Genomic DNA, 22,715 nt, shown 5'->3' on the forward strand with positions numbered 1-22,715 from the left:
GTGTCTAAGGGAAATATTGAAATGAAAATTTAAGTCATTGAATTTCAAAAAAGAGTTTAAATGAGGTAAAGAAAGACAGTAAAAGGGTTCTAGAGAAAGTAGTTGAAATGGAAGACAGACAACAAAGATCCAGCATGTAATTGGAATCTCTAAAAAAGAAAAACAAAATATTTAAACCAAACAAATGCTTAAAGATATAATCCAAGAAAATTTTCCAGAAATAAAGAAAACCTAAATCTGTATATCAAACAGACCTACTTTGTACCCTTTTGACTCAGACTGCTCAACCCTAAGACATAAAATAAAACCATTAGACTTTTAAAACAAGGGAAGATTCCTCAGGACCTCAAGCGAAAAGAACAAATTATGTAATGGCTGAGAAAATTAGTTTGACATAAGACTTCTCAAGAATAGCATACAAGGTAAAGTAAGAGTAGAGCAGCATTTTCCAAGAAACTCAAGGGTAGAAAGTATGAGGCAAGGATGTTCTGTCTAGCTGTCCTTCATATCAAGGCTATAGAATATAGTTTAAAACATACAAAACTTCAGGGAATACTGAGCCCATGAGTCCTTCCTGAGCAATCTACTAGAGCAGTGGTTCTCAGAGTGTAGTCCCCAGACCAGCAACATCAGAGTCCCCTGGGACCTTGTTAAAAATGTATATTCTCAGGTCCACCTCAGACCTGCTAAAATCAGAAGCTTTGGCATGGAGTATATCAGTTTGTGTTTAAGCAAGCCCTGCAGGTGGTTCTGATGCACATTCTATAGGAGAATGAACTTCTTCCAGCAAAGGGATGATTGAGGAAACTTTGGCAGAGGACTGATCACAAGCATTTAACACATTGATTGTAGATTTAAGTCTAAGACATGAGTGGCGACATGACTGAACAACAGTATGTAAAGCATTTTGTAAATTGCCAAAGTAGATAGAAAGAATACAACTGAAAGATGAGAGAATAAGAGACACAGAAAGGCAAAAGTAGAATTAGACCATTAATTGTTGTATAGGTGGAAGTCAGGGGACACCATTTAAAACTGATAAACAAGATAGTAAAAGAATAAGAATGGGCTTCCCTGGTGGCGCAGTGGTTGAGAGTCCGCCTGCCGATGCAGGGGACACAGGTTCGTGCCCCGGTCTGGGAAGATCCCACATGCCACGGAGCGGCTGGGCCCGTGAGCCATAGCCACTGAGCCTGCGCATCTGGAGCCTGTGCTCTGCAACGGGAGAGGCCACAACAGTGAGAGGCCTGCGTACCGCAAAAAAAAAAAAAAAAAAGAAAAAAGAGGATTAAGGGCACCATAAAAGCTAAAATGGCAAAGGTAACTAGTAGAATAGCTCAACTAAATGCAATACATGATCCAAAAAAAAATTACTAAGAGAACCTTATTAGTACAGTTGATGAAACTGGAAAATAGAATGTAGATTAAGTAAAAGTATTGATCAATATTAAACTACTTGAACTTAATAACTGTACTGTGAATATTCAGGAAAATATTCTTGTTCATAGGGAATACATGCTAGTGATAGGGTAAAATGGCATGATATATGTAACCTACTCAAATAGTTAATAACAAGTGATAAACATTTGAGAGAGAAAAAGAAAACATGACAAAATGTTAAAATTTGTTGAGCCTGTAAAGGGTACATGGGAGGGTTTTCTATACTATTCATGCAAATTTAATGTAAGTTTGAAATTATTACAAAATAAGTTTTAAAAAGTTATGTCAATCAGTCATTTCCAACTAAATCATTTAGGTTACCCCAATTCCCTGTTACGTAGGTTTATTGTATGTATTTGAATGGAACAAACTTTCACTTCTTTAAAATATCCTATACTTCAGACCTTACTAATGCATATCAGTCATCTCAATAAATTTGAATTTAGTGAATTTTACGAGAACAAGACAGACAGTGATGACTAGTGTCATCTTTCTCCTCAGAAGGAGCAAAATCGTGCTAAAAATTGCTAGATATAAGAATAGATTGTGGTACTAAAAATTTAAAGATTGGAATGGCTTTATAATTTTCTTAAAGCATTTGAAATTATGCTTGCCAGCAATTCCACTCCTGGGTATATGTACAAAAAAACCCAAAACACGAATTTGAAAAACTACATGCACCCCGATGTGCACAACAGCATTAGTTACAATAGCCAAGGTATGGAAGCAACCTAAGTGTCCATGAACAGATGGGTGGATAAAGACGGTGTGGAATGCATGCACAATGGAATACTACTCAGCCATAAAAAAGAATGAAATTTTGCCATCTGCAACAACATGGATGGACTTGGAAGGTATTATGTCAGACAGACAGAGACTGTATGATATCACTTATGTGGAATCTAAAAAATACAACAAACTAGTGAGTATAACAAAAAAGCAGACTCACGGATATGGAGAACAAACTAGTGGATGCCAGTGGGGAGAGGGAAGGGGGAGGGGCAATATAGGGGTAGGGGATTATGAGGTACAAATTATTAGATATAAAATAAGCTACAAGGATATATTGTACAACATGGGGAATATAGCCAATATTTTATAACTATAAATGGAGTATAACCTTTAAAAATTGTGAACCACTATACATACACCTGTAACATGATATTATACAACTCTACTTAAGTTAAAAAGTTTTTTTAATTTTTAAGAATAAAAATAAATAAAAATATGATTACCATTTATGTACTCAGTATGATTTGAAACTAACAAGAGATGGAAGTTCATTTTATTATTTCTTCACATTTTTCACCCATAATTCTATCATCATTTACTATAAACCTCAGGTAGACAAAACAGAAAACATTTTGCATTAAATACTTATGCTTTTCACTTTGCACTGCTTAGTCCAAACCAAATATCCAGCAAATGAGTCTAGTTGTTTCTTTCTAAATACGGTAGAACTCAAAAGTATTAATGTGAATTAGGGTGGAAATAGTAAAGATGCGTACAAATGGCATGTCCTACTATTAAAACTGTTATTTATACCAGCTTTAAGCCAAGTTTTAAAATGGTAGTGAAGCACTTTTTCTTTTTAAAGATATGGATATAATGAGACCCTTAATAAATGAGCAAAACTTTGATGGGACATCAGATGAAGAACATGAGCAAGAGCTCCTGCCTGTTCAGAAGCGTTACCAGCTTGATGGTCAAGAGGGTATTTCGTAAGTGTTAAGGTTAAATGTCATTTTCTCTTTTCACTCAGTGTATATTTTTGTAATCATCTTCTATGGGCCAGGCACTTAAGTAGATACTACAGAAGACACAAAGATGAATAAGATACGGTTCTCACCCTCAAGGCGTTTATAGTCTATTTGGGAAAGAAGAAATACATCTAAATTACAGAGCCGTGTGTAGGAATTACTAAAATGATGATATGTATCAAATGCTATGGATCTTGAAAGAAGGGAGATCAGATTGAGAGGAAGAGAAATTTTAAGAGAAGGGGCTTCTGAAATGGTTAGGAGTTAGACCATGGGAAGTAGGTAGTAAACGCTTCTTTATGTTGAGTCAATGGTATGAAACAAAGTCATGGTCCCAGGGAAGCAGTAGAACATTTATTAAACTTTTTTTGTTATTTTGTCATCATTAATAGATTTAAATAAGGTGTTATTCTAATAGTGATTTAACAGTTAAGCAAAGTAACATTTTAATTGATCAAAAAAGAATAAAGTAAAAAAAAATTTTTGTTTCATAAGTTAAAAATTTGTGCTATCCTTCCTAGTTTAATTTGTTTTTTCTTGGTCAAGAGACCTCCTTCAAATGCCTCTTGGAAACTTTTCTTAGGTGAAATCCCTTGGGAGTTCATGTTGTCTGAAAGTTAATTAGCTCTTACCTGATGACACACATCTTACCTGATGATACATCATCTTACCTGATGATACACATAGTTTTAGAAATTGTGTGGTTTTTTCTTTTAATTAACTTCCTCTGAGGTTGATAATCATAGATCAGCTATGTTTAATAACATGATTACATAGATAGTGCAACAAATTGCTGTTTTACCAGCTTAGCTGTATATAGTCTTCAACATTGTTCTGAATATCATAGCAGCAAAGAATCTTATGAGAAAATTACCTTTTCTTTATTACTTTAATAAATACAAAAATACTTTCACTTAAATAACTCATTTAATCTCCATAGTAACCCTCTGTATTCCACTTTTAAGTAGCAAAGATAGGACTTGAACCAAATATAACTTTTGGCTCATTCAACTTCTGGTTGAATGGAAATGTTAATTTGATTCCTTGCCTAGATTAATTTTTAGTTCCCTTCTAATGCTAAAACCATGGTCATGTGATTTTAATAGCTTTTGTTCTAAAATGTTTAAATCTTACAACTTTTACTTTTCAGATTTGTACAAACTCTTATGCATCTTCTTAAGGGAAATATTGGAACTGGTCTTTTAGGACTTCCACTGGCAATAAAAAATGCAGGCATAGTGGTAAGACTCATCTTTGTAATCTCTAGTTAAAATACAGTTATCAGTCTTAATTTACAGCAAAAATTACAAGTTAACATCTGACCTAGTCAAATATAACCTGGTCAGGTGACAACTAGATAATCATTTAGCTGTTGCTGATAAAATTATGTGAACTGTGATAATAATATCTAAAAATGAGAGTTAATTTACTCTTTTCATTTCTGCTTAATTACTTATTTATAATATTTGACAGAAAGATCCCAAATCACTATTTGATTTTTCCAGGTATGGTTATATCTTATTATTCTTTTGGATTTTCAGGAATTTAAGTAATATGTTCATATCAACAAACATTTATAGAGTATTTATATTGGTGAAATTTTATAGTTTTTTAGATTCCAAATATGTAGTTTTCAGACTTAAAGAATAATAGTTAAGAAAAGGAATAACAATATCTTTTTTTGTTGTTTGTTTTTGTTTTTTTTGCGGTACGTGGGCCTCTCACTGCTGTGGCCTCTCCCGTTGTGGAGCACAGGCTCCGGACGTGCAGGCTCAGCGGCCATGGCTTATGGGCCCAGCCGCTCTGCGGCACGTGAGATCTTCTCGGACCGGGGCACGAACTCAAGTCCCCTGCATTGGCAGGTGGACTCTCAACCACTGCGCCAACAGGGAAGCCCCTAGGAATAACAATATCTTTTGAAAACAAATATTCAAAGTTTTGTTAGAACCAATTATTGTAATTATAGAGAATCCTGATAGGGGAGAATTCACTTATGAGGTAGTGAAATTATATTTAACTTTTTTTAACTGACCAGTTTTCTTAACAACAGTTGTAACTATCATCTTTCTCTGCATTGGACTTTGTCCACCCTAATTTAGAGAAACTTTAAAATTTCTGATTATAAAAATAAACTTTGGCAACATTTTGTCTGTCTCTCAATAATCAGGCATCATTTTAATTTTAGTAAATAAATACTTGAAAATTTTTATGTACCACTTTTTCAAATAATTATTTTCTAGGCACAGTTTCTCACACGTAATTCTCAACAAGCAATCTATGGAAGAAGTAGATTGCCCACAATGCCAGATGATGCAGTGCTTTGTAGTCATTTAGATAATGATTCATAGTTGCGTATACTTATAATGGTGAGACACTGAGAGTCACAGATTTGCCATCCGATGTTAAGTATGATGTTGTATTCTGTTCTACTTTGTGGCATACCTATACTCTACGTTCATAGCTTTGGACAGCCAAGTCGATAAGATGGAATCGTATGTGGTTGTCTTAAATATTACTAAATTCTTTCTGTATCAGGTTCACTAATTTCCCTTATGCAAATGACTCTCTAATCATTTTGTCTAACATATTTACTCACTGCAAATTAGTAGTCTGTTGTCTCATTGTTTGTAAGGTAACTTGATTTTTATTAAACTGAAATATTTAAATATTATAAAATGTTTCCCTCACAGCTTGGACCAATCAGCCTTGTGTTTATAGGAATTATTTCTGTTCACTGTATGCACATTTTGGTACGTTGCAGTCACTTTCTGTGTCAGAGGTAAATGTGGATTTGTCAAGTCTATTTAATTTATTTTAAATCTATATATTTATTTAAAGTAACAGATAGTCTTATATTTCTACTGTGCTTTGCAACTAGAAGTTGTATTTCCTATAATCTGTTACATAGACAAGTCTAGGATAATGAATATGGAAGAACGTAGGATGTCATATAATTGCAATCTAGTCAGAATATATATACTTCTTTTAAAAGAAGTGAAATAGAATGGTTTCTTTTATTTAGTGTAAGTGAAAAAAATCAGGGAAGTTATATGAGGAAAGTGGAGGCAGCAGGGCTACTTTTAGTTAAAGAATAATGGTCTTTAATTTGTTAGTAATTTCATTTTGGGTGTAATGCCTTTGCTGCTCTTTGCTGATATGTGGGTTGGTAGATAGTCAATGAAACAATATTTTGTTTTCTTTATTTTTGCATCATAAAATGATTCTATTGGATAGTGAACCAACTTTTTAAAAAAACGAATATTGTCTATTCTGATAAACTAACATTCTAATCTTAACTCTTTTTTGTTGTTGCTAAATGTTCTTAAAACTTCGGGCACGTCATTTATGATCTTTAAATAACAATATATACTTAAAAAAAATAGGAGAGACAACATGGCTATTTTGATGATTAAATAGGGTAGTTTGTGTAACAATATATTATAAAGCCCTGTACAGATGTATTAAATAATGCTGTTCTAAGAATGGAATAATTTAAGCATGAACAGTGTAGTTGATATTTTTAGATAATTGAAACATTTAAATCAGTGAAACACAAATACTACGTTATATGAATTCAACAAAAACATAAACTTTAACAGTGGATAAAAACTAATATACCGGTAAGAAGGGTATATAAAAATTTTTAATTTCATGAGATAACTTTAGAAGTATGCAGATCTCAAAATTTCGAAAACTCCTCTGTCAGTGTATAGCCGATTTATCTGATGTTCTTTTCAAGAAATGGATTTATGGACCAGTTAAAAATTTTTCTTTTTCATATGCATGTATGTCATTAAATTTCAGGTTTAAAAGGTCAACATTAGGGTATAGTGACACTGTGAGTTTTGCTATGGAAGTAAGTCCTTGGAGTTGTCTGCAGAAGCAAGCAGCATGGGGACGGTAAGTACTTGCTATGTTATTAGTAATTATTTTAAGTATTAATAATATTTAAACTTACACTAATTTTAAGTATTCTAACCTGGCAAGATACATTAACAAAAGTGTGATAAAGTTGGGAGGAAACAATATTTAGAGTTAGACAGACTTGGATTCAAATCTCAACTCTACCATCTTACAAATTTATGACCTGGGTCAAAGTATTTTTATTTTGTTTTAGTTTTTCACTATCAAATGAGTAATCCTGTGAAGTATTATTATGGTAGTCTAAATAAAATGATATTTTTAAAGCACCTAGCTAACCTCTGGTATAATCATGATCAATAATTAAGTAAAGGAAAAAGAGCAAGAGAAATGTTGCTGTCTCTATTTCAAATAAAATTGTGGTGTTTAGCTACATGTTCTTAAGACATCCGAAGTATGTATTTTAGCATAATCTTGTTTTTATTTTTGTATTGTTTAAATGTAACTTTATTGTTGGTGGACATGGCTAATCAAAATCAGGTAAATACAGGACTGGAAAATAAGCACAGGCAATTCACAACATGCTGACTATGGTACAAATGATACATGCGGTGGAAATTAAAAGAAGGGAAAGAGCAGTGTTAGTAGAGTAGTTTATGGTTCAATATGGCCTTTCTGGGGATTTTCAGGATGTTAGATGTGTTTATGAGCTGCTCAGAGTTCACAGCCTGATATGCTGTGTAGGAGAAGGAAGAAAACAGAGCCTAATGCCCTAGGGATTTGCCCCCAGAACACTGTCTTCTTCCTCCTTCGCCCCCAGTCTATAGGCAACTTTGTCTATTTTTTTCTATCAAAAAGAATGGCTTTCAGATAGAAGTGGCTGGAATGATTGTTGGTAAGGATACTAAAATCAAAGGTGGATGAAGAGATCTTAAGGGAATACCTTGTATGTAATTCATCAGTGAGAGGAAACTTGAATTCATTTCAAGGTACCAAGATTACTAACTAAATGAGATCCCTGAAGAACCATAGAGAACTAGAGAGTTATGGCAAGAATGAAGATGGGCACGGGCGCTTCAAGTTTCAGATGGGAGGAGGAGGGTCTGTAGATTTTTTAGACTAGGTTGCTTGACAGCTTGACATTAATGGTCAAACAAGAGACTATAACGAATTAGTAAGTGCAAGCTCTTGTGTCACTAATTGTTCCCAGAACAATAGGGAAAGGTATGGGCTGTATACTAATAACATGTAGGCCGACTTTTGATTATAATAATACCCAAATAAAGCTCATTTGACCGGTGATTCCCCTTTCCTACTCCCATATGCTATTTTATGTAGCTGGAATTTTTTAGAGTACCTAAAAAAATATGGACAGAGCTAAGCTCCTGGAGAGGTCTCTGGTGGAATGACTTAGGGCCATGCCCCCAGTCCTCTCCTATTCCTGTGCTTATTAGTGATTTGGACAGTAGGGAATATGTTCATCCTGTTTGCTGGGAAATACACTGGGTTGATCTGAAAAAGATCTTGAGAAGTAGGAGAGATGGGCTTAAAGTAACTGATGAAATGTTCTCATGAAATCATTTTATAGACAGATACTCTTTTTTTTTTTTTTTTTTTTTTTTTCTTTTTTGCGGCACGTGGGCCTCTCCCTGTTGTGGCCTCTCCCGTTGCGGAGCACAGGCTCCGGACGTGCAGGCTCAGCGGCCATGGCTCATGGGCCCCGCCGCTCAGCGGCATGTGGGATCTTCCCGGAGCGGGGCACGACCCCGCGTCCCCTGCATCGGCAGGCGGACTCTCAACCACTGCGCCACCAGGGAAGCCCTAGACAGATACTCTTTTTTTTTTTTTTCTTTTTTGCGGCACGTGGGCCTCTCCCTGTTGTGGCCTCTCCCGTTGCGGAGCACAGGCTCCGGACGTGCAGGCTCAGCGGCCATGGCTCATGGGCCCCGCCGCTCAGCGGCATGTGGGATCTTCCCGGAGCGGGGCACGACCCCGCGTCCCCTGCATCGGCAGGCGGACTCTCAACCACTGCGCCACCAGGGAAGCCCTAGACAGATACTCTTAAACTGTTGAATTTCAGAAGGAAATGATGGGAAAATATGGGCTTTTAACTTATGTAACATATTTTTGCTTAATAATAATTCTAGTGATATACAGATCATAAATATGTGCTCTTTGTAGAAAATAAATGCTTTAAGCCTATTTCTTATTGTAATGAAGTAGAAAGAATAAATACTATTATGAAATGTTTTAAAATAGTTAAAAAGAGAAAAAATACATCGACATCTTAGCAGCTCTTATTAATACTTATTTGTGGGTATCTCTTTTCAGGAGTGTGGTTGATTTTTTTCTGGTGATAACACAGCTGGGATTCTGTAGTGTTTATATTGTCTTCTTAGCTGAAAATGTGAAACAAGTAAGTATTTTTCTCCAGTTTTTGAAATCATTTTCTTCTGATGCCGTGGTTATGGCATCATATTTCCTCTGAGTAAGCTGTGGTTGAATATGAAAATGTGTTTCTTTCATAAATCATGTATCTTTCTAGATTTTCCTTTAGTCGTTTTTTTTTGCAAATTGGATTCTGCTATAATTGAATTTTACGTTTCTTGCTATTATATCAATAATGCTTGTTCTTTCAGATCAAAACAGGCATAATTTACTGATTCTTGGCTATTTGGAATTTAGATCTCAAAAGCAGATACACAGATGTTTGGTAACATATTTTTTACATTGATATTTTATAAAAAAGTATGTAAGGCATTAGCCAGCAGACTAAAAAATGAAGTTAAAAAGTGGGCATTATTAAAATCTCATAATTATTGCCATTGTCTAAAAAGATACTGTGTCCAGAAATGTACAGTGTTCTGTAGTTCTCTCCATATTATAAAGGTTTTTTTTAAGAGTGGTTTGCAGTCTTGGTAGAGACTGTCAATTAGAACAAACATGCAAAGCACTGAAATAAAAAAGCTCCCCTATCAGAATAATGCCAAAGCACATTTCTTTATGTGCTTTAACTGGTAGTTGGCCTATTATTCCTACTTCACCCTCTGCTCTTCTTTATTTTAATCAGTAACATTTATTAGTATACACAAGTGCATGGTGCAGTAGTAGGCATTATATATAGTAATATGTAGAACTTCTCGTAAGTATTTTAATGCAGAATATGTGTTCTAAAGAATCTATATGTATGTATCTAAGTATATATTTGACTCATTTTTCTAAGTTATAAACTGCTTCATTTTATATTTAGACCAAGATTTGGCAACATTTTTTATAAAGGGCCATAATAAGTATTTTCTGTTTTGCAGGCCATATGATCTCTGTCTCAACTCAGCCATAGACAGCAATACATTAGATATGGCTGTATTCCAATAAAATTTTATTTGCAGAAATAGGTGGTAGAATGGGTTTGGTCTGCAGGCCAAAGTTTAATAAAGCCACCAGGTTAGCTTTTTAATGTTGGAAAGGGTCACTGAGTCTTTCTCTTATAAATAAGAGAGTTGATGGTTTTATCAGCACGGCTCATTATAGATGATGTGCCTTTGAGTTTACAAGTATTTAGTTCCACAAGTCCCATATTTTTAGGGCTGCTAACTCAGTTAAGAGGCTGTTTATTGGCAAGATAGACATACCATCTTAGCAGTCATTTACATAGAATACAGTGGAAATGGTGCCTTTCTAGGATGGTGCAGCATGGTAGTACTATATCTTTTCTGTCATCTCCTAAGAGAGCTACCAACAAGCTTGATTTAAGGTTATAAACAATGCTAATAATGCCTTATAATCTTATATTTATAAGCTATGATATATATCCTTTAATTTTTTACAACTACTCTGTAATATAAGTTCTATGCTCATTTTATGAATGAGGAAACCTAGTCTCACAAAGCATGAGCAGTGTCCCTTAGGTCATGTGAATTGGGCAGAAACTTAGGTGCCTGACATAGCTGCCACATAGTATATTAATTGTTCATCACTGGACAGGACATTGTCTGATTTTAGTTGTGTGTATGTGTATGTGTGTGACATGGACTGTGTTAAGTACATAAAATAAATATAAGCTTAGGATTGGTGACTTTCTCCTATGAAATGATATCAGATGCTTCCAAAGTTGAATGGAAGAATTTAACTCATTTGCACATATCCTAAGAAGACCAGGTAGAAAAAGTGACTCTCTGGAAGGTAAGGAGAAGCTTGCTGTAGATAGATGAAAGATCTTTTGAGGCATGAAGAGCAACATGGAAAAAGACATTCAGTCAGACTTGAGACTTGAAAAGCTGATTTCGCAACGCTGAGCACCTCACCTCTTCAGAGCAGACAGATGGTCATTGAAACAGCATCATCAGAGATTTTCCCTCTCTGCAGAGGTGTTCTCACACTTGATAGCAATTTCCAATAAAGGACACATGGTTTGATTAAACCTTACTAATTGCTACTACTTTTACAGTTAAAATTTGTAAGATTTTTACCTCCTTAATCTACATAAAATTAAAGGTTCAGTATTTCATCGAATCAAAGAATTAAGAGTTCAGTTCGCATACAAACGTGTACATCTCCTGCTTTGTAACTGTCACATGGCTGTTCTTGATTCCATTAAGCCACTGTGGACAATCGACAGGGGGAAAAGAACTGTGGAGCTTCCAGTGATTCTAGTCCGTGGTGGTTATAGTAGCTCCTCTCTGTTCTCACTCTAAGATACTCAAGAAAATGTCAGGTAGACAAAATAGTGTATATGGGCATGAAGAGTTGGGAAGGGATTTTACATTCAGAGGAAAAAAAATGTTGTGATACCAAAGACCATGGACTTTAGAGTCAGAAGATCTGAATTCAAATCCGTGCTCTCAGTTTTAACTCACACATTGGGTAAGACCCTCTTGTCCCTCGTCAAGCCTCGGTTTCCTTATTTGTAAAATGGGAACGGTAGCAGAATCTCCCCATGTTCCTCATAAATTTATTGTGAGGCTCAGCTGACAAAAGGTTTGCAAAAGCCTTTATAAAATGCATTATGCATTTTATATGCAGTATGCAAATGTAGCGTATTGTGTCTTTAATTCTACATTTTAGCTTTGCTGAAGAACATAATCTGCCTTTGGAATTTTAACCATTAAATTACTGAATTGAAAAGTTAATAAATAGTAGAATTTAGTAAATTTGAGATCTCAATGGAAACAACTGAATTTAGTAATTTTATTTTATAATATTTATTTCAGTGTTTTGCATTTTGGTAAACATGTGAGATCATAGGAAGTCCTATTAGATAGCCAGTCTCTGTCTCTAGAGGGCACCAAAGGATTCAAATGTTTACCTGAATCTTGCTCTGGGTATGTATCTACATTTTTATTTTACTTTATTTTTTAATCTTGAGAATTTTTATAATCATCTTTCTGCCAAAGAATACTAATTATTATGAGAGATTTGTGGTAGAATTGATTTCAAATTCCCAAGCACCTAATGACTCAAACAGTCCTTTCTAAAATTGATTATATAACTGCTTTTCTCTTACCTGGTATCCTTGTTAGAGCTTAACTTTGATCATTATCTAATCTGATTATTGGACGTACTTCTTTGTTACAGAAGTATTTGGCTGTAAATAATTTGATTACAGAGGAAATTGGGTCAACAAATAAAATACATTCTTAAAAGCCAAGTAATGTGAATTATCAAATTTGCTTCTATTTCAAATTATAGAAAATAAAATTAAAAGTTTTAATGGACAATTACAATATAAATGAGAGCTATGCATTTCTTAAATGGTACATGGTGTAACCTGAGAGTTTGTTAGTCCTGTGTGAGTTATAAATTGCCAATATAACTTAAAACTAGTAGATATATTCCCTGCAGTTTAAGATGATATGTACATTTGTAGTGACACTAAACATTGCTTATTGTGGATAAGTGTAAAATTAAACACTTAAATTATTATTCATATCAGGATTTTGTTCTGTACTTCTGACTTTTTGGCCTTTTGTTACTGTATTTAAGGGGAGAGAGAGAGAGATGTCAAGGTGGAGGCCAGGTGGCTACTTGGGCAGGGCCCCTCTTTAAGGATTGCAGCATTTTGGTCAGGTAAACATGTACCTGTCACAAGCTAGATTCTGGGATCTCAGGCCTGGGTTTGAATCCTAGAACCAGGACTTACTGGCTTGATATTATATAGGGTATTTTTTTTTTTTTTTACACTCCCTAAACCTCAGTTTCCTCAGCTATAAATTGATATTAATACTACCACCCACCTCAGAGTGTTGTTTTGAGGGTTAAATGAGATGTTGTATAACATTTAGTTCAGTACTTGACACATAGAAAGTACTCAGAAAATACTTGCTGTTATTACTATAGGGTCTGGTTCTTAAGAATTTATGTATCCAGAGACTTGATAAGTCTTTGCGTTCCATTGTGTTCAAAGGAGGGTACAGTATTTGGGGCAAATAGATTTTCACTGGAATTTATATTATAGTTTGATCTGCCTGTGCTGTGAGTTTTTAAGATTATTTTTAAAGTCCTCTATAATTTCATTTCTATTTTTGTAAGTTGGATTATGTGATTAATTGAATCAAGGACAATTTTTTTTTTTTTTTTTTTTTTTTTTTTTGCGGTACGCGGGCCTCTCACTGCTGTGGCCTCTCCCGTTGCGGAGCACAGGCTCCGGACGCGCAGGCCCAGCGGCCACGGCCCACGGGCCCAGCCGCTCCGCAGCATGTGGAATCCTCCCGGACCGGGGCACGAACCCACGTCCCCTGCATCGGCAGGCGGACTCCCAACCACTGCGCCACCAGGGAAGCCCAAGGACAATTTTTAATAAATGGAGCCTATAATCATTGAATCTCTTTTGAAAGTTGAATATAGTTTTATAGACGTGGCCGAATAAATTCTGAGGCAAAGTTGATTTATCTTGTAGAAGTTTTTTGCTCTAATAAAAATTTATTTAGCGTCTAGCATGCATGAAGATAGTTGATTTTTAACAAATATTTATTGACAGTGATGATCATTCATCAGCAGTTGCTTTATAAAATACCTTTAAAGTTAGGCTCTGATTTCTAAATTTAATTTTGAGTACTGTACATTTCTAAGAGGTACTTAGAGATTGTTTCTTACTTTGAAAAAAGTATGTTAGTAGAATACCCAGTGGCCATTCTGGACAAGCATGCGTCCACTTTTGATTATCTCAGAAGCGTGTTGAGCCTTTCTAGGCATCATGAACATCACAGTCACCAAGCTTCACAATAAATTAGTAAATCCATCCTCATAATTTTCTAGGGAACTTTCTTTTCACAGTATGATAAAGTTATTTTGCAAAGAAGATTATCCCATTTTAATTATCCTTAAATTTGATATATATATTTCTAAGACACTAGAGTATCTTAAAACTGTGTATTTTATTTATTGTAAATGAATTTATCATAGAGTGTATATAGATCATAATTTTCTTCATATTTCTCCTTTATTATTATAAGTTGATGGAAGTTTTTTTCCCCCCTCTTCCTTATTCTCCTGGTAATCCTGTATAGGTTCATGAAGGTTTCCTGGAGAGTAAAGTGTTTGTTTTGAATAGTACCAATTCATCAGATCCATGTGAGAGAAGAACTATTGACCTAAGGATATATATGCTTTGCTTTCTTCCATTTCTGATTCTTTTGGTCTTCATTCGCGAGCTCAAGAATCTATTTGTGCTTTCATTCCTTGCCAACGTTTCCATGGCTGTGAGTCTTGTGATAATTTATCAGTACATTGTTAGGGTAAGTATAACGTGTTTTTAACCGTGTCATATGTTTCTTAACAAGTAAATATTTTTCACTTTGGAGGTAAAAGTAATGATAAGTAGAGACTGTACTTCAATATGTGTCACACAGGAGATAATCAGGGAACTCTGGCTTCCTTCTCGGGGATACTGCTTAGTTGAAAAAGCAGTATATGACATAGAGGTTGAAAGCATAGGCTTTGCAGTCAGATCTGGTTTTGAATCCTGGTAAGTATGTTTCTGGGCTGTATGATGTTGCTTCAGAAGGTAGTAATACCTGACTTACTAGAGTTGTGAGATTTAGGATCGTGCCTTAGTGCACTGCCTAACATGAAGCAGAGAACTGATTAGCGTTTTGTTTATTCCTTTAAGATTTAAACCAATCGCAAGAGACGGGAGTATAGACGTGATTTTATAATTTTCTCTCACTTCTGAACCTTTACTTGCTGCCACCACTTCAGCTCACTGCCACTACACTAGGCTGTAACCTCTTCATCTGATGTATGCAATAACCTCAACTCATTTCCTTGTCGGCAGCCTGGAGATTCTTAGCCCAGTTTCCTTAAAATATTCTATTGATGGGATTCAGGGGATCTGCAAATCCCTTAAAATCATTTATAAGATTTAGGGTTTCTGTATGTATATATGCATTTTTCTCCTGAGCAACTGTATAGCTTTCATCTCTCATAGGAGCCAATGACTCAAAAAAGGTGGAGAATCCTATTTTTTCCTGATACAGTCCATTTTATACATTGCTGCCAAAGCAGTTGTCCTAAAATCTCCATTAGCAATTCATTACAAATTCTCTTATGATGGATCTATGTTTCCTTTTTGCCCCATCTTAATTCCAAAGCCTGTAGACTCTTTGTTATAGCATGTGAGAGTGAAAGGGGACAGGCAGGAAGATCTCACAAGGCTTTCTGGAGTTCCTGACCCCTTGGCTGGACATGTAGGAGTTAGTGGAGCAGAAAAGGAGGCTCCTTAGGTAGAGGGAACCATGTGAGCCTTGAAGTACAGTTTAGCGTTATCCAATAATCCAAACATTTTAATAATCTTTTCATTTTGACCCTAGCTTATATTTCACCATTATATCACACAGTTCTACCTATGCTTCAGATCTTCTAAATCTATTCCCCAAATTTTCCCTGTGCTGTCACACTTCAGTTTCTTTGTTCATCCTCTTTCATTGGCCTTGAATTCCACTTCTAGTCAGGTAAAGGCAGAGAACACAGGCTGGTGAGGAGACTTGGGCTAGCTGGAAGAAGTGGCCAGTGTGGACCCAGGGATCTTGAACAAGATGCGCAGTCTGTGAGCTTCCAGATAATGAGAGTTAGAAGAAGGCTATATGAGTCAGGACTAAGAAATCAAAGCCAGAGTCAAGGCATAGGCACAAGTAATAAGGGTAATGGCAACTGTCAGGTCAAAGAGTAAGATGCTGAAACCACGAGGAGACCTGTTCTAGAGAACAGCACAGCGTTATTGAGATAGAAAGCCAAAGTCAGGAAATCTTAGAGACCAAAAGAGCAATGAAAGTAGAGTGGGGAATAAATTTCATTGGACACCGTCAGAAGTGGTTGATAACTGACTATATGGCTCTCAGGTTAGACGTTGAATATGCTTATGTATTTCCTGTTGTGGTAGGAGCCATACCCAGTGAGAACAGCCTGGGACTTACAGGTGGAAACAGGTAATCAGGAGCATTTAGCTCAGATGGAATGTATGGGCTTGAGGGAAACAATTGCTTTTGGCAGTGAAATCCTAACAGCTTGGCTACGTTTAACATAGGATGCTTAAAGTTTTTATTGAAAGAGTTATTCACATTTATAATACACGTTTGCTGCTGTGAAGCTCAGAAGTACATGATTTCGCTCTTCCATTTTTAATTCTTTCAAGTAAGTAAAGATGTAACTTAATGACATCTTATTTTTTCTTTCTCCAGAATATGCCAGATCCCCACAACCTTCCAGTAGTGGCTGGCTGGAAAAAATACCCTCTCTTTTTTGGTACTGCTGTATTTGCTTTTGAAGGCATAGGAGTGGTAAGGATTTAGTCTTTATTACTATTTTTTAAAATCTTAAGTTAACACAAGGACTTATTTACATTTAAAAATGCCTGTTTTTCTTTTGTTTCTATTATTTTATTCCTAGAAAACAATTTGCATTTTGATATGATAGACTTGAATTATAGTTTACTTCTTCTACTTACCAAGACTTTTATCTTAGATGTATCACTTTTTCTTAATCTGTAAAATGAGAACATTCGAATAGATGATTTTTTAACATTTTATCTTGGAAAGTTTCAAACCTATACAAAACTTAGAGAATAGTGTGATGAACGCCTGTGTAAGCATCACCCAGCTTCAAACACCATTAACTTATGGCTAATTTTGTTTGATCTGTATTCTGCCTACTCTAGCAAGTCTGGGTTATATTAAGACAAATCCCAAGCATCATATTTTATAGACTAGATGATTTTAAATGAATTGAAATTGTTACAAAGTTACTATTGCATAAGAAGAGTCAAATATAAATTCTCTTCTTAGATTTATACGTATCATACTTGTTTTGAGAAATGATGTTATCATAAAGCTAATACCAAGAGATACAAGCATCCTGAGAATTCTGAGATCCTAAATATTTCCATTAAAGATGCTTCCAGTTCATTTCAAGCCTAGAATATGTAGATTTGGGGAAAGTTGAATATTGCTGTTTACTCCACAGCTTATGTTTCGTAGCCTGATGGTTTGGTATGGGAGCAAAACCACTCATAAACATCTATTTATATGAACCGCAGACAAAACAGAACTAAAAGACAATTTTATGCCATTTTACTTGGGTTTCTGCTCTCTCTGAATTCTCCTTTATAGAATCCTCACTAATTCTTACAGCTCCACTTATCTGTGTTGCAGACATAAGTGTAGATTTTCATTTCTGCTTTAACTAGTAAGCTCTAGTTAACTGTTGGACATTTCCAGTTAAGTGTTGTTCCTCTGACATCTCAAATTCAACAACTCCGAAGTCTGACAGATAGCCTTTTTTTTTTAATCTAAAACCGGTTTCACTTTCTCATTTCTCTATTTATTTTAGTTTTACTTCCAGTCACTCAAGCTTGAAATGTTGGAGTATTTCTTTTCACTGTGTCCCTGGTTTCCCCATTCCAGTCAGTAATTAAGACATGTTGAGTCTTCTTTTCATATTTCCCCAAATCTACTCCATAAAGGAGATTATGTATAAAACACTTAATGCTGTTTGAGGGAGCCTCTGTAAATGTTCATTTCCTTCTCTTCCTCCTTTTCTAGCTGCATTGACACCGTTCTTGACTTTAGCTTCTTATTTCAGGTCTGGATTATCTCCGGAACATACAAATTGTTCACTGTTCTGTTTTCTGTTAATCACTTAAAATTTCCACGTAGACCTGACTAACGCACCTGAAAAGTGGAGATGAAATTAGTTATTATCTCATGAGGTTATTGTAAATACGATGTGATGTATTACATGCAAAGCTTTTGAAAAATACCTAGCACATTGTAAGCACTCAGTAAATACTTGTTATTATTATTACTTAGTGTTTTACTGCATGGTCAAATTGTATGGCCAAAATCTCCAAATATTTGCCTAAATAATTAACCTTTCAGTTAGCCTTTTTTCCTTTAAAGGTTTTTTTTTCCCCATAACGAAAATATTCATCTTATTAAATTGATGGACATTAGATACAGATGGGTAGATATAGGAACAGTTATAGACATGTATATACATGGGTTAGTGTACATACATATATTTCCTAACTCTGTCTGCTGAGAGAACTGGAAGCAGTGGCACCCAGTAGCAATGAGCACAGTCAGCGCCCAGATCTTGAGTTCTAAATACAGTTCTCCAACAAAGGAACCAAAGTTCTTTGGAGAAATAGCTGATCATAGGGCTGAAGCAAGGAAATTCAGCATGGGCCTGGAGCATCTTGTAGTGCCAGAAAGTATGGAAGTGCTCAAAAAACAAAAGAATGGATGCATGTCAAAGGGACACAGGACCCAACCTGATAGAATTCACGATGACCAAAGATGGAACGATATGAGCAACAAAATAAATAATAGTGTTTGGGATTCATACTCAAAGTATAAAACAAATATACATGAATCCATACTTATACAAATAAATGATTAAATAAATAAATACATAGGGCAGATTTTCAAATAACTTATGTAGATACCCCCCCTCCAGGAGCTCTAATTTTATCCCCTCTATCTGTAGTGACTTACTTCCAATGAATAGAGTATGATGAGGCAGGAGGAAAAATCTCTACAGGCAGAGAAACCTGGCAAACACTGTCTTGCCCAAGTGATCAAAATTAACTTCACCAGTGATAAATCACGTTGATAGCATGGGTGATGAGAAGGGCACTGCACCTCTGTGGTATCCTTTTCTGAAACCTATTTTCCCAGTCTAGTCATGAAGAAAACATCAGACAAACCCAAATAGAGCGACAGTGTACCAAATACCTAACCAATGCTCCTCAAACCTGTCAAGGTAATGTATAATAAGGAAGGACTGAGAAACTGCCACAGACCAGAGGAGATTAAGGAGACAGGAGAGCAAAATGCAATGTGCTGTCCTGGATGGGACCCTGGAGCAGAAAAAGGACGTTAGTGGGAAAACTAGTGAAATGCAAATAAAGTTTGGAGTTTAATAGTAATGTACCAATATTGGTTCTTAGTTGTAACACAGGTACTTAGGTAGTGTGAAATGTTAACAATAGCGGAAACTGGTCAGGAATATATGGGAGTCTTCTGTTTATCTCTGCATCTTTTCTGTAAATCTAAAATTATTCCAGAGTAAGAAGTTTATTTTTAAAAACCTGACAGATAGTTTTGCCTACTAAGAGCTGATTTCAAATCTTTTTATTTTAAGAATAAAAAAATCTGTAGTGTGAAAAAATATATAACACGTAGAAAAATACATCAACAATTATGTTTGCATATAAACTATAGAAAGATTAATTTGTGTGTACATATAAGACGGGATATTAGATTGTTTTAAATTATTTGCATTCTCTTCTTAGGTCCTTCCACTGGAAAACCAAATGAAAGAATCAAAACGCTTCACCCAAGCATTGAATATTGGCATGGGAATTGTTACAACTCTGTATGTAACATTAGCTACCTTAGGATATATGTGTTTCCATGATGAAATCAGAGGCAGCATAACTTTAAATCTTCCCCAAGATGTGTGGTAGGTAGACAAGAGTTTGTTAACCTAGTTTGTGTATTTTGTAGTATAATTTACCAATGTTTCATGATAAAGGTGTATTCTTGGTTTTATGATTTAAACATTTAAAATCTTTACTGTGATTTCTTTATTTGTGTAATCTAAATTTTTTTCATAATCTTCAGAAGAGATCACCTGCGATTTTACATATTCTTGTGGGATTTTTTAAAAGATTCAGAATTATAGGGTATTCCAAATTTGAGTAACATATAAGAGTAAAACATGACTTTTATTTATTTTTATTTTTTGGATTTTTCGAATTTTATTTATTTTTTTATACAGCAGGTTCTGATTAGTTATCCATTTTATACATATCAGTGTATACATGTCAATCCCAATCTCCCAGTTCATCACACCACCACCACTCCCTCCGCTGCTTTCCCCCCTTGGTGTCCATACAAAGCATGAATCTTTTAATATAGACTCACCTTATTGAAAAAATTTAATACTTATCCTTGCTGTCAAAAATACAACACTCTGGGTTCCTGATTAAATAATACAACCCATCACTCATGGCCCTCACTGTTTTACTGGTCACCTTTAATACTGTATGTGCCCCAAGTCCTTTCTGAACACAATTAAGCCACATTGTACAGTTGACCCTCAAACAACATGGGTTTGAACTGCGTGGGTCCACTTATACGTGGATTTTTTTCAATTAACATATTAGAAAAAAATTTTTAATTATTTTTTATTGGAATATAGTTGCTTTACAATGTTATGTTAGTTTCTACTGTACAGCAAAATGAATCAGCTGTACATATACATATATCCCCTCTGTTTTGGATTTCCTTCCCATTTAGGTCACCACAGTGCACTAAGTAGAGTTCCCTGTGCTATACAGTATGTTCTCATTAGTTGTCTATTTTATACATAGTATCAATAGTGTATATGTGTCAATCCCAATCTCCCAATTCCTCCCATTCCTCCTTCCCCCTTGGTATCCATACATTTGTCCTCTATGTCTGTGTCTCTATTTCTGCTTTGCAAATAAGATCATCTATACCATTTTTCTAGATTCCATATATATGCGTTAATATACGATATTTGTTTTTCTCTTTCTGACTTAACTTCACTCTGTATGACACTTTCTAGGTCTATCCATGTCTCTACAAAAGACCCAATTTCATTCCTTTTTATGGCTGAGTAATATTCCATTGTATATATGTATCACATCTTCTTTATCCATTCCTCTGTTGATGGACATTTAGGTTGCTGCCATGTCCTGGCTATTGTAAATAGTGCTGCTGTGAATATTGGGGTGCATGTGTCTTTTTGAATTATGGTTTTCTCTGAGTATATGCCCAGTAGTGAGATTGCTGGATCATATGATAGTTCTATTTTTAGTTTTTTAAGGAACCTCCGTACTGTTCTCCATAGTGGCTGTATCAATTTATATTCCCACCAACAGTGCAAGAGGGTTCCCTACGCCACACCCTCTCCAGCATTTATTGTTTGTAGATTTTTTGATGATGGCCATTCTGACCAGTGTGAAGTGATACCTCATTGTAGTTTTGATTTGCATTTCTCTGATAATTAGTGATGTGGAGCATCTTTTCATGTGTTTGTTGGCCATCTGTATACCTTCTGTGGAGAAATGTCTATTTAGGTCTTCTGCCTATTTTTTGATTTGGTTGTCTCTTTTTTTGGTATTGAGCTACATGAGCAGATTGTATATTTTGGAGATTAATCCTTTGTCAGTTGCTTCATTTGCAAATATTTTCTACCATTCTGAGGGTTGTCTTTTTGTCTTCTTTATGTTTTTCTTTTTGTTTTTATTTTCATTACTCTAGGAGGTGGGAAAACTGGACAGCTACATGTAAAAGAACGAAATTAGAACACTCCCTAACACCATACACAAAAATAAACTCAAAATGGATTAAAGACCTTAATGTAAGGCCAGACACTATAAAACTCTTAGAGGAAAGCACAGGTAGAACACTCTTTGACATAAATTGCAGCAAGATGTTTTTGACCCACCTCCTTGAAAAAATTGTTGAGATTTGCGACAATTTGAAAAAACTCAGAAACTACATAGTCTAGAAATATCAAAAAAATTTAAAAGGTATGTCTTAAATCTATAAAATATATGTAGCTATACATATAACATACAAAATATGCGTTAATTGACTGTTTATGTTATCAGTAAGGCTTCCAGTCAACAGTAGGCTATTAGTAGTTAATTTTGGGGGGAATCAAAAGTTGTATGCGAATCTTCAACTGTGTGGGTTGGCACCCCTCACCTCTATGTTGGTCAAGAGTCAACTGTAAGTAAATAGTATTAATATTCATATTAATATTATATACATCTTAATATTTTCTTTAATATTAGAACCATATTCTGCTAAATGAAGCAATATACAGGGTTTTTTCTTCTTCCAGAGACTGGTCTTTGGAGATTTAAAAAAGATATTGGCAGTCATTACAATGCAGACTTGCTACCTTGTTTATGAAATGGAAGGAAACTCCTTAGTTTTGATAAATGCAAAGAATAAATGCTGATTTAATTAAAATCACACCACTCCCTTAGCTGCTTGGGTAGAAGTCTGTGAAACCTTAAGTTTAAATAGTATATATTTTGTAAAATAGATAACTAGTGGGAAGCAGCCGCATAGCACAGGGAGATCAGCACAGTGCTTTGTGACCGCCTAGAGGGGTGGG

General features: G+C 35.2%; 1 protein-coding gene across 3 annotated transcripts in view; it reads left to right on the top strand.

Annotated features, from left to right (window-relative positions):
• Nucleotides 1–2,917: 2,917 nt before the first annotated feature.
• The window catches only part of SLC36A4 (solute carrier family 36 member 4), a 36,093-nt gene continuing 16,295 nt past the window's right edge, over nucleotides 2,918–22,715 (top strand). Inside the window, exons 1-8 of one of the 3 annotated variants that reach the window (XM_024731269.1) lie at nucleotides 2,918–3,161; nucleotides 4,351–4,441; nucleotides 5,891–5,979; nucleotides 7,005–7,100; nucleotides 9,393–9,477; nucleotides 14,567–14,794; nucleotides 16,736–16,834; nucleotides 19,849–20,018. In XM_024731269.1, coding sequence (XP_024587037.1) covers nucleotides 3,040–3,161; nucleotides 4,351–4,441; nucleotides 5,891–5,979; nucleotides 7,005–7,100; nucleotides 9,393–9,477; nucleotides 14,567–14,794; nucleotides 16,736–16,834; nucleotides 19,849–20,018 — 980 coding nt within the window. In that variant the 5' untranslated portion in view covers nucleotides 2,918–3,039. Of the gene's footprint in view, nucleotides 3,162–4,350; nucleotides 4,442–5,890; nucleotides 5,980–7,004; nucleotides 7,101–9,392; nucleotides 9,478–14,566; nucleotides 14,795–16,735; nucleotides 16,835–19,848; nucleotides 20,019–22,715 lie in introns of those variants that run through there. The other 2 variants (XM_024731271.1, XM_024731272.1) reach the window with 2 other exon arrangements.

The sequence above is a fragment of the Neophocaena asiaeorientalis genome, unplaced genomic scaffold (assembly GCF_003031525.2).
Source record: "Neophocaena asiaeorientalis asiaeorientalis breed wild unplaced genomic scaffold, Neophocaena_asiaeorientalis_V1.1 scaffold143, whole genome shotgun sequence".
Taxonomy (NCBI): Eukaryota; Metazoa; Chordata; class Mammalia; order Artiodactyla; family Phocoenidae; genus Neophocaena; species Neophocaena asiaeorientalis.